The sequence below is a fragment of the Parus major genome, chromosome 4, assembly GCF_001522545.3.
Source record: "Parus major isolate Abel chromosome 4, Parus_major1.1, whole genome shotgun sequence".
Lineage (NCBI taxonomy): Eukaryota > Metazoa > Chordata > Aves > Passeriformes > Paridae > Parus > Parus major.
Window position 1 is genome coordinate 2,398,616 of NC_031771.1, and position 12,484 is coordinate 2,411,099.

At 50.4% G+C, this 12,484-nt stretch overlaps 1 protein-coding gene across 7 annotated transcripts in view; it reads left to right on the forward strand.

The window, feature by feature from the left end:
* The window catches only part of SHROOM3 (shroom family member 3), a 113,727-nt gene extending 101,243 nt beyond the window's left edge, over nt 1–12,484 (forward strand). For 6 of the 7 annotated variants that reach the window (XM_015623694.3, XM_015623691.3, XM_015623693.3 and 3 more), the window contains 6 exons: nt 2,007–2,083; nt 4,948–5,835; nt 6,812–7,297; nt 8,047–8,197; nt 10,776–11,048; nt 11,565–12,484. In XM_015623694.3, coding sequence (XP_015479180.1) covers nt 2,007–2,083; nt 4,948–5,835; nt 6,812–7,297; nt 8,047–8,197; nt 10,776–11,048; nt 11,565–11,924 — 2,235 coding nt within the window. In that variant the 3' untranslated portion in view covers nt 11,925–12,484. The remainder of the gene's footprint in view (nt 1–2,006; nt 2,084–4,947; nt 5,836–6,811; nt 7,298–8,046; nt 8,198–10,775; nt 11,049–11,564) is intronic. The other variant, XM_015623692.3, reaches the window with a different exon arrangement.

Genomic DNA, 12,484 nt, shown 5'->3' on the forward strand with positions numbered 1-12,484 from the left:
TGCTGAGGCAGTTTGGCGCACCTTAATTGAAAGGTCACTGGTGGGGTTCGGCTCTGTCCCTGCTGGGCTGTGTCTGGGATGCTGGGATTTCAGTGCATACCTGGTGTGTTCTTGCTGCTCTGGACATCCCATCTGAGGTGTCCCGTCCTTACCTGCCAGCAGCACCCGAGAAGCACTGAGCACTTCTCTGGTGGAGTGTCCCACTGTAATGGTGACTTGCCTCGGTCCATTTTCCTGGTGCAAAGTAGAGAGGATTAGAGGCTGCTTGGAATTGCCTTGGCTCCCACTGTGCCTGACAGTGCTGGGAAGTGCTGGGCAGAGGCACTGCTAAATAATCATTATGTTTAGCCTCCAGCCCTGGAGGGAAACACCACAGAGAGAACTGAACAGAGACCCTGGCCCTTCCATGTCCCCTGCTTAGTTGGGAACGTGGCACTGATGTCACAAGTGGGGAATTCAACTGACTCTGATGATGGTAAACAGTAGAACCAGGCTAAATTCTTAAAGAACAACTGCCCAGGCCAGCTCTTCAGCTGGCTGAAATCTGTTCAGACCTATTTAGGAGACCGCAACTGGTCGAGCCACATGGATTTACAACATTGCCGGGTCTGCTGCCTCATCCCTATTCCTATGCCAGTCTCCATTCATCACAGAGAGAGGGAGCATACAACCAAAATGTGTGGACAGGCTCCTAACCCCAAATAGGCTGAGTGTTTGGAGAGGCTCACATACTTAGAGGGCAGCTGAGATTCCAGGACACGTCCTTCTACTCCTGCACTCACTCCTGGCCCGGAGCAGATTATCCAGGAGCAATAAAGTGGTCCTGAGTTGAGTGACATGAGAGGAGGCTCTGGGCAGCATCTCACAAATGGACCAAACTGGGGTTGGGGGAAGAAGCTGCCCTCCCAAACTGATTGTGTGCTTCATTCTACACATCCTCCCCCAGCAGCCCTCAGCTCCCAAGCCACGTCCTTAAATAGAGCAAATTAAAAAAGCAGCTTGTGAATATCAAGTGACCGGAATGCACTTCCAGAACCACCCCTGTCTCATCCCACCATGAGTATTTTTCCACCCCAGCCAGGCACCAGGCCCATCTGTGCCATTTTGTCACGCTTGCCGATCAAAGCAGCAAGAAAACCAGACATCCAGAGAGAGAAAAATCACCAGAGTGTACTTTTCAGTGACAGGTTGCATGACAAGCAGCCCCAGTTCATTTTTCCTTGCCCATCTCTTATCAGGCAGGAGGCACAGAACAGTCTTAGATCTTTATTTCCCCCTCCAAGCTAATTTTTAATAGGTCATACATTCAGCAGCCAAACCAGGGCTTCTGCCTGTTTTAAGCCAAGTTGAGGAAGAGGGTGAAGGGCACTGCAGACCTGCTCACAGGGTATTAATTCAGGTGCTGAAGAGGGGAGAGCCCTTATGGCTGTTTCTCAGAGGGATTTAGCTGTAACCACCTGTGGGACAAGAATTAGTCCCATAGGCAGTGAGGCACTTGTGAAAATCCTGTTCCTAAATCCTGACCTGACTTGCAGCATATACACCAATCCACAGGGTCTGTTGGAAAGGGAAGTATATGTTCAAGTGCTTTCTTCATTAGGTTTGTTTCTGATCCATCTTCAGTGCAAACCTACAGCTAAAAACATGGGGGACAAAGCCATTGTCAATAATCATAATCAACAGAGTGATTTATTTATTATTATTTTTTAGATTTCTTTTGGCCTTTTCAGATTTTTTTGTGGGAAATGTTTATTTCCAGTTCAACAGCAGATTTCTCTGCCTCACTCACTGTTCGTTTTTCAGGGCCTTGTGTACAGTGCTTGGTGTTCCTTTCAGGCTGGGTGCAAATCACGTTGTGCTGTCACTGCAGGAATTTGTTTAGAGATAGGAAGGAGTGGATAGCCACGGGGAATGACTCGCTCTCAGGCTTTGGAAGGCATTCTCATCCGTGTTTTGGTGTTTTGTTTTGCTTTCTGCCCGCTGCCGACGCCGTCTGGGTACGCCAGGAGCTGCTGCGAAGGGAGAGCAGTGAACTCGGGCCCGTGCTGAGGGATCCCTTCTACGTGGTCGGCGCAGGAGCCAGGTGGGTGTGTGTCCATGTCCCCTGTGTCACTGCAGGGCCAGCTCTGGCCATGCCCCTGCCAGCAGCCATTGTCAGGGGTTGTCTAGAGCTAAGACCTGCACAAACACAGTTCCAGGTGGGCCGTGCCCAGCAGACTTTGGAGGAGCTGCTACAAGCGTTTTCTTTCACTACAGACATTAATTGATTATCCAGTCCTCTTCGTGTCGTCGTGGAGCATGCTTGTGCAGCAAATTTCCACTTAGGTAACTTCAGGAATGTGTTTGATCTGCTGTTGAAACTCACATGGGTTGATTCCATAACTGAAGGATCCTAAAGGAGAAAATACCTCGACATCCCACTCTGGCTGGTTTTATCCACCCAGGATGCTGCCTCCCCAAAAATGAGGGACTAAACCCAGGATATTTCCTTTAGCAAGCCCAACTGGGAGCTGGCCTTTGGGCTGCTTCCCTTCATCAGGATGTTTTGCTCAGCAACAGGGGACAGAGAAACGTTTTTAAAAATAGACAAGTGTAAGCACACAAACTCAAATGTCTTAGGACTTATGTAAGTCTCCACTTAGCCCCAGATTGTTTTGAAGTTAACAAGAACCGAAGCTGATCGTGCTGTATTTACATTTAAATAATAAATAGATGTTTGCCCTAAGCCCCAGTGCCCAAACAGCTAACTCCCATTACAGTAAAAGCCATCAAGAAGGACTAAAAGCATTGTTCACAAAGGAGCTCTGTTCCTCACAAACTTGCAGTAAATGCCAGCCCTCTCTGTGGTCACAGTGGGAGTTAACACTGCTGTCTCCAAAGGTTTCTCCATGCAGCTCTGGGTCAGGGAGTGAAGCAGAGGAAGGCTCCTGCTCTGGTTTATCTTACTTCTGGCCATTTTTGCCCCTAAGAACACATAAATGTTGTTTTAAAGGGACTCAATCTGCCTTCAGGCACATCCTTGTAGGGTTATTTAAAACACACTCGTTTACTTTGATTTGGAATAACTTTTTCCATGTTTTTTTCCTAAGAGAACAATGCATCTGTTTCAGCTCCTCCTGCCTCCCCTTCTCTCCTAGAGATGGCATTTCATCCTGCTGCTCAGTCGCTCCTTGTGCCTTCCTTTTATTTTTTTTCCTTCCCCAACCTATTTTCCAAGTAATGGGATTGAACACCCAGACAGAAAACAAGTTTATTGGGGCACGAAATGCAGGTTTCTCATTTTAATGCTTCACTGCACAAAGATTATTGGTTATTAACAGTTTTGGGATGTTTCTGCAGCAAACCCGCATGCTTCGCAAGCACATTTCTTCTGGGAGATGGGAGGTTGCTTTCCCTTCTTGCTGGGAATTGGATTTCCCAAAAAGTAGAACAAAAGGGTAGGAGAAGCCTTCTCCATGCATGGGCCCATGAGGGAGGCAAGGCAGGCAGTAGGAATTAGGTTTCTAGGTTTCCTTGGGCCACAGCTGCCCCATGTGCTGGAGAGGAGATGGGACCATCCCTACTACCTCTCCTGCTCCAGGAGGAAAACAGTCAGACTAAGGTTAAGTGAGAAAAACCTTGGTCAGCAATCACTTGGTCTGGTCACACGTGCTCTTCCTCTGCTCCCCAGGTGTCACACGACATCGGGAACTGCTCCACCAGTTTTAGAATCCACAGTAGGAGAGAGCTCTGAATTAGAGAATCACCATCTGCCGTTCCCGACAAACACTGAGCATCTGAAAAGAATACACACTGCTACTGTCCAGGAACCACAGACAATACCAAGAGCAGCCTGTCTGGATCATTTCCCCACCCCCAGGCACAGGCTGCCAAATTCTATTCTCAGTCACACCAGAATAAAGCCAGAACAACCCATGTCTTTGACAGAGTTATTCGTCATTTGTGCCAGTACATCTGAGAACAAATTTGGGCCCCAAGTCTCCAGCATCACAGATTGGCAGTGTGGGCATTATTTGACAATGCATCTCAAGAACAGAAAATGCACTGGCAGTAGAGCTTTATTTTGTTTTACTGGATTTTGTTGTATGGCCTCGTGGTTCCAGGCCACCTTCTCTTGCCAGTGCCATTATTACTGCTCAGTTTGTTTTCCAGCTAAACAGCCAGACAGGCAGATAGGTTTGGCTGTGGATTCCAAGCAGGATCCTCACTCCAAAGGCCAGATGATGTTTCTCAGGCTCATGTGTGAACACCCTGATAGATCTGGAAGGAATAATACGATCTGCTGGCTTTGCAGCTTCAACATCCACTTGCAGTTGGAATGTGTAGGCTTTGGTGTTGGTCACACCTGCCTGTCTGAGGGAGCTCTTTCTTCTAACAGGATTCCAAGGCTCCAAGAGCTTTTTTCAGTTTTCTCCATAGTCAAAATAGTGCATTTTTTGGCCTTGCTTTGTTCTTGGAGACAGTTGAATCATTTTAATGGCACCTTTCCAAAATGAGCAGATAACATTATGGGAATATTTGGCCCATAGAGCTGAAATTCTTAAGATTACATGCAATTGAGAATGGAGTTTGAGATGGTAGATAATGTCAAATAGTCTATCTTACAACAATTGCTACTCCCCCCACCCGTAACAAACAAAATTGAAAGCAGGGAAAGGAAGCCAGGTGTTAAGTTTTCCTAATATTTTTTCCATTGCTGTGCTGCTTGCTACATGTGTGATGTGGCACACCTTGAAAATGATGGGAGATGGTGAGAGGGAGTGGGTCTGCCTCAGGATTTCACTTCAGTTTCAAAGCACAGCTGTACCTCACCTAGAGCAGCAGGCAGTGACGCTGGCCTCCGATAGCGATAGCGTTGGTAACTTGCCCATTTAGGAGGTGCCCAATCAATTTTCCTGCTCATTGATGAGTTACTAATCTTACCACGGTCTGTCTCTTGGTATTTAGGTCTTTCAGCAAGAAAGAGAGAAGCTACTCAGAGAAAATGGCGTTCACAAGTTACTATCCCCATCCCCTCCACAGCCCAGAGGTTGTCACCGGGCCTGCCACGCTGGTCAAGAATCACAAGCTCTCAGAACTTTCCAGGCCAGATAGCAGGACTTCTGCATTTTTCCCAGCCCCAACAGAGGCAAGGAGCCACTACCCTGAGCAAAAGCAAGGCTTCAAACCCTTGTTCCTTAACCTTTCTCCTCCTGGGCCTGGCCACTCTTCTCCTAATACCCCCGCCCAGGCTCCCTCAGACTTGCAGAGCACAGCTGACAGCCAGGCTCCGAGACAGCACCATGCCAAGCGAGAGGTTGTTCCCGCCGAGAGCAACGGGAGCGCTCAGGCACAGCCTTTGGATGCTCTCCAGGACAGATCCCCCGAGGCTCCCACGGAAGAGATGATGTGGAGAAGGAAAGCAGGGCTGCTGCACAGGTCCCTCCCGCCCAAAGCGGCGTGGGCCAAAGAGGGCAGCTACGCGAGGGCCATGGTGTCTCCTCCGGCGGCCGGGCCCAAGCCCTCGCAGAGGTGGCAGTCCCTGCCCACACAGAGCAGCACTTCCTCCGACCCAGAGACTCCTTCTCCCCAGGCCATGACCCAGCTGCGGATCTCGGAGTCGGGGCTGCAGCTCACGCCCCCGCCATCGCTGCAGGACGAGGAGGACGATGAGGTGTTTGTCGCGCCTTCCCAGCCACCCTTCTCCCCGCCACCGCTGTCCCGTCCTCTTCCCGAGCTGAGCTCTTGCACTTCTGCCAACGGCACAGATGAATTCCCACCTCCTCCCCCTCCCGTTGAGGGGAATGGGGCAGCTGGAGATAAATCCCCCCGGCTCCCAGAGGAGGCCGGAGTGAGGTAAGGACAGGCTGGAGCGCGGCAGCTCGGGCGGTGCAGGGCCATATACAGTAAGATACGCGGGGCCGGGACAGACGGGGCTCGTCCCTCGTGCCGTGGGACCCCCAGCTGCTGCCTGGGTCAGGGGACAGGGACACACAGACTCACTGCTGGTCTGCCAAGAGTGGCCTCAAGGATGTGGCTGGAGCGGGGTCCAGCAGCAGGTGCACTGACAGATGCTCCCCAAAACCCCCAGGGCAGGGGAATATGGGGGAACACTGCTGGGCTGGTTCTCCCTGCAGATTTCAGCGTGGTTGCCTCTTCAGCACAGCGCTGGAACAGCTGCTGTCTCCTTTCAGTTACTGGATTTTGAGAGACTGCTGTGAAAATCCTGGATGGATCTTTCTAAACAGTTAGTATTTCCCAGAATATATTCTGGACCTGGCACAAAATAATGCTGTTACGAAACGGTGACTTTCTGCCAAGAAATGGCAATGCAAATATGTCACAGTCAGGCTGTATAGGGAAATTCTCCTGAAGGATGGGACTTTGGGCGAGCTGCCCAGGTGGTTTAACTCAGCACAGCTTCCCTCACTCCCAGGGAGATGCTGTGATATCCATCTGGGAAGAATCTGGCTGGGGTTGTAGCAGCGATCAGCTTTTCCAACATAGCAAGGGCAAATGGGGAGAGGCTGCTCAGGATGGCACTACCAGGTGGGAGTCCCCGGCCTGCCAGCAGAAAACAAAGTGACTCACTGTTCACTGGTTCTTTCTGTTTGGAAGGACAATCCAGCAGTGCTCAGGCTGAAGGGACAAAACAATTCTGGTTCCAGTGGCTTCACACTGTGCACCTTCTATATGGGAATGAGAGGGGAGACACAAAAAACAAGTGATAGAAAAGGAAAACTTGCTTTTTGTAGGCCTTTACCTTGTGTTCACCATGGTGAGCACTGGGTGGTTGGTTTCTCTTCATCTCACAGAATGTTTCTGTCCATAGCAGCTTCAAAAGCTTTCCCAAAGCCCTGGCCGAGAGGGAGATAACAGGGTTGGGCACCAGCACCGGTGAAAATAACTGGCCAACCCCATTGAAGAGGACTGGCTCTCCATCTGCTGTGGATCAGCAGCACCAGTCCCCTGCTTCTTCTGAAGGGCCTCAGAGCACTGACAGACAGTCTGAAGGTAACCCCAGAGAGCTGGCATTGGAAAGTGCCAGCCTGGACTCCGGGATAACCGGCACAGCATCCCCAGTGAAGGCAAAGACCAAAACCCCGGAGGATATCAAGTCAGAGGCTCTAGCAAAAGAAATTGTCCATAAAGACAAGTCTCTGGCTGATATCCTGGATCCAGATTCCAAAATGAAGACAACCATGGACCTGATGGAAGGGATTTTCCCCGGTGGAAGCAGCGTGCTGAAGGAGAACAACATGAAGAGGAAGATGTCGCAGACACGAGCCAGCAGGACGGCAGTGACGGCGGGTGACACGTAAGCACTGCTGGGCAGAACTCCCTGCTCCCTTGCTTCTAAGGAAAAACCTGTGCCAATTTTTTCCTGCATGTCTATAGGTGAGAGTGAGTTTTGCAGTTCAGAGGTGTAAGCCTGGCAGGACATTTCCAAACAGCTTTTCCCATGAGATAGGCTCTTGTGTTTGGGCTCTGAGCTCGCCTCTGTGGGCTGTGTAGAAAACTGTGCTGAGCTTGGGAGCAGAGCAGGAAATGAAGCATCCCTGGAGATATAATTGGATTTTGCTATCTGAACCTTAGTAATCTGAAGCAGTTCAGTCCAAAGCAAAGGAACAGAGGTACGAAAGTAAAATCAGGATAAAAATAATGGCAGGCACAGAGATAACAAGAGGCCAAAATCTGGAAGGAGGGATGAGGGGACCTACTTAGTACAAGATCAGCCCAAGACCCCCAGTGTGGCTTTTTTAGGACAGAGACTTCCTAGTGGCAGCTGGAGAACTGTCCAGGAGTCAGGTGTACTGCATGATGGCAGGTAAGGTCAGTCTGGCCACCTCCAGCCGAGCTGTGCTGGCTGACCTTCAGCAAGGTAAATCCTGTGTGGTGTCCAGTCACCCTTGGCTGTGCTGTGCTGGGACAGCAGCTGACACACACCCCCTGATGGCAGGAATCTGCCTTCTCCTGGTGGATAATCACTGGGAAGGTACAAAAGAGATGGACCTAAACACTGGGAAAAGTCAGGCTCAGACTGAACTCTTCCTGTTTCTTCACTAGGAGAGAAGAAAAGGAAGCTCCTGTTACCCTGGTCACCTGTCCTGCTTACTACAGCGTTTCAGCACCCAAAGCAGAGCTGCTGAATAAGATCAAGGACTTGCCAGAAGAAGCAGGTGAGGAAGAAGAGCTGCTGGACATCAATGAGAAAAAGGTAAATTCGGCACACAGCACTGTTTGCTGCTTACATTCCTGAAATAATAATAAGCCCTGAAGTAAAGTGGATTTCTATTTGATGTCAGCTTTTGGCAGCACCCAAAATTGCGTGGGAGCGATTAGGCCACCTGCAAAGCTTCTTTAGAGTCACCCAAATTGTAGAAGAGAGTTAATCTGAATTACTCACTGCAAATTGAGTACCAATCTTGCACCACCCTGAGGCGGGCCTGGGTCATACCCAATGCTAGGTATACAGACTGTCAGTCCCTGTTCCACAGCAAGGAAGGAAAAGGGAGAGGTGAAGCAAGTTGTGCAAGGCCAGCTTGGGTTGCAAACAAGAACAGAGTCCAGCCAGTGGCTGCACTGAGCACTGGAGATTTTTTCCCAGGACTTTGCTCTTGAGTGAAGTCACTTTACACATTTCACCTGCTGTCTGCAGGCAGGAGGGGAGGACACATTTTGCTCTCTTACTGAGGCTCCATTTCACTATGGAACATCCCTTGCTGCTCCTGCTGGAGGCTTCCATGCTCTGCTTCCAGGGCTTTCACAGGGCCTTCTGATTGGCCCCTACGGTTGTCTCACATGAGTTACCTGGTAATTACAGACATGCTGCTTAGCTCCCACATCCCAGGGGGCCACAGGCAGGTGTTTGTGGCCTGTCTGTGGCTCTCTTTCATACCCCCTACCTTCCTGTTGAAAGCAGCCATGCCTGCCTCAAAGTCTAAACCATCCCACACTGCCATGGACAGAGTAGCACAGCCCGGATTTCATTTTCTGTTCACCACCTCTTCTTTCTGTGTGACAGATTCTGGGTCACAAATACACAGGTGGGTCCCTAAACAAAAGCATTTGCCCAGGGCCTTTGCCTGCTGCTTTCATCATCTGGCCCAAGCTGCACCCAGCTCCCAAGGGAGTGGCAGCCCCTGAAAGAGCTCTGTTGGCTGGTATTTGGGATTGCAGGAGAGTCACTGATTAGTGAGCACAAACCCAAGTGATAGGCCCCTCCAGCTCCCAGGCCTTCAGAGCAAAGGTGCCTCACTGTCAGGAGCCCCATAGCCTCCTGCTGCAGTTGGAGGACAAATCTCCTGGAGCAGGGAGGAACAGCTGCCCCTTCCCAGCAGCTCCATCCACCTGAGAACTTGCTGAGGTTAATGACAGACTTTGGGACCACCCCATGGAGCCCTGCCATAGAGATTTCCCTACGTAACTTGAACCATGGAACGTGGATCCTTCCTTTTGCTCCTCAGGATTTGATCCAGCAAGCAGCTGCAGAGGATCTTTCTTTGGAAGGGGGCATTAATTAATCCTAGCCCCAGGGAAGGCAAGGGCTGGGTTTTGTCTCTGGGTACTTCTGAGGGAGGAATGTCCATAAAGGTGTTTTGGTTGACCCTTAGAAGGTGAGATTTAGTACCACCTTTGCTCCCTGTCCCCTGAGCTTCCCTGCTAGCCGGTGGAGGTCATTCCAGGGAGTGGATGTTTGTTTTCAGGGACTGTTACTGGCCTTTTGCTCAGCCTCTGCATGTGTGTGGCAGCTGAGAGCAGGCTGTAGCGCAGCCACAGAGCAATGCACGCCCGAGTGTTCCATCTAGTGGTGCCTGGCCATACAGCACCATGTGCTCCCTGCTGCCGCAGCAGCTTGGGAACCCCACTGCCAGCCCATCCTGAGCACCGGGGCCAACTCAGTGACCCCAGCCTGACCAGTGTTCAAAAATCCTTCCTCCTCCAAAGCAGCACTGCCTCCTGCCTGGAATGACACTCAGTGGTGATGGAAAAAGGACTTTGGGAGAATATTTTCAGGCCACCCTGTGATGGACTCGTTTCATCCTGCAGTGTTTGTGTTGTGCAGAGTAGATGAACACACCCGTGTTTGTGCCTCAGCAGTGCATGAACTAGAGACACTGAGAATCCCTCCCTGTAGTATAGAGAGCTTCCCCTGTTGGCTGTGCTCTCAGTTCTGAGTAAATGGACACAAGAATTGCAAGCCCTAGGCCAGAGAGTTGCTTTTGCATATGTCTTTCCACTAAATCCTAACAGAAATTAGGATCTCCGGCCCATGTGCAGCACTGCCGTTCCTGGAGTAACCAAACCCCGGGGGCCTCCTTTTCTTTGGCAGGGAAATAGGTGTCAGTGTTTTTGCAAAATGGGTGTGTGTTCAGTAAATCCAGAGCATCTTTGGTGTGAACATTTCCTTGATGCCTCTGTGTGCGAGGCACTTGTTTGGTGCAGTTCAAGGTGTTTCAGGATGGATGTCAGGAATACATTGGAGACGTGGCTGCAGCTCTTCTCACTTGCAGGTTTTGAAGAGCACTCATCTGTAGGTAGCTGGGTATCAGAACACCAAATCAGAGATCTCTTTTATAAATGTTCATTGAACAAATATATCCTCATGCCACCTATTGGGCTACTTGGGTTATCTCCGAGGTGGGGAATTTTCTCCCTTTCCGCCCTTCTTTGTCAGCTGTTACTGGCCTGACCCTGCTCCTCAGGAACCACAGCAATATCCTCTTGTTGTCATCACCCACATGAGCAGGGTGATGCTGGTAACAGCCAATGTGGCAATGCTTCCCCTCCAACAGGCTGAGCTCATCGGGAGCTTGACCCACAAGCTGGAAATCCTGAAGGAAGCCAAGGAGAGCCTGCTCGCAGACATTAAGATGAATAATGCTCTGGGAGAGGAGGTGGAGCTGTTGATCAGCACGCTGTGCAAACCCAATGAGTTTGACAAGTACAAGATGTTCATTGGTGATCTGGATAAGGTGGTGAACCTCCTGCTCTCCCTCTCGGGACGCCTGGCCCGCGTGGAGAATGTCTTGAGCAGCCTGGGGGACAATGCCAACAGCGAGGAGCGGGTACGTATCGGCACAGCCCTGGCCTGCTTGGGGCATGGGGCAGCAGCCACCACCCCCAAGGCAATGCAGGGATGTCCAGGGGCTGCCAGGAGGGCAGCACAGGGCTCTTGGTGCTCTTGGTGCTCTTGCACCAGCAGCAGCTCAGACATTGCACCTGGGAATCTTAATCCCTGTTTGTACGAATGGCTGAGATCCTGCAGCCTTTTTCTGGACACAGAGCAGCTTTGTTGAGGACAGCCACATTTTAACATTTTTGGGGTGGTTTTGAAAGGAGATTTTCCAGGTAGTTGTTGCTTTCAAGTGAGGTTTCCTGCCTCCCTTTGGCAAGGACGTTCAGAGTCCAATTCAGCGTGGTTTAGACTCCCCCCAAAGTGAGGAATGCAGCCTCCTCTCCCAGGCTTTTGACTGCAGGCCTGGGAGCTTAGCAGCCATCTCCAGAGGTGGTGCTGGGAGGAAGGCAAGGGGGAGCAGGGAGTGTGGTGCTGCTGGTACTGAAGGGCTGTCTCTGGTGTGCAGAGTTCGCTGAACGAGAAGCGGAAGCTGCTGGCTGGCCAGCACGAAGACGCCCGGGAGCTCAAGGAAAACCTGGACCGTCGGGAACGGGTGGTCTTGGACATCCTGGGCAACTACCTCTCTGAGGAGCAGCTCCAGGACTACCAGCACTTTGTGAAGATGAAGTCCGCGCTCCTCATAGAGCAGCGAGAGCTCGACGACAAAATCAAGCTGGGCCAGGAGCAGCTCAAGTGCCTGATGGAAAGTCTGCCCACGGACTTCACGCCCAGGGATGCAGCAGCAGCAGCTGCCCTGGCTGCAGCACTTGCTACCTCCTCTGGGGTCGGTGGTAAAACACCTCCAGCAGCCTCTTCCTCGCTCTAACCTGTCCCAGGTGGAGCTGGGATACAGCCCTGCCCGAGTCCCTGTGATCCCAGTGCTTGGCAGATGGTCCTCTTCAAAGACAATGGATAGAGACAGGTCTAAACCAAGATTTTGATGAAGGAAAAAAAAAATAGCAATAATAAAGGTTTTATTTTCCTTTCCTTCCACCTCTGCTTCCTGGAAATTTAAATCAGTGTGGAGGGAAATCTCCTCCTGCCAGAGATGAGGAAGAATCTCACAGGAATTAAACACGTGACGTTCAATTAAAACATGACCCCTTCTCTTCCCTCCCTTTTCTGCCTACTTGACACCTCATTAAATAATGAAGGATCTAAGAATGAAGCCTTAAAAATAAAACCAACTCGTTTTACTGAACATTATTGATATTTATATTTTTTAAAGAACAAGAGAGAATGTGTAAGTTTTTGTACATACTCTAATCATTACTTGATTCTACTTTGTTCTGTATGTAGAAAAGACATTTAATTTTGTATTTTGTGAAGACCTTAACTAAAAGAGGGAACCCCAAAGATAGTCATGCAGTAGCTTGAAACATCTCA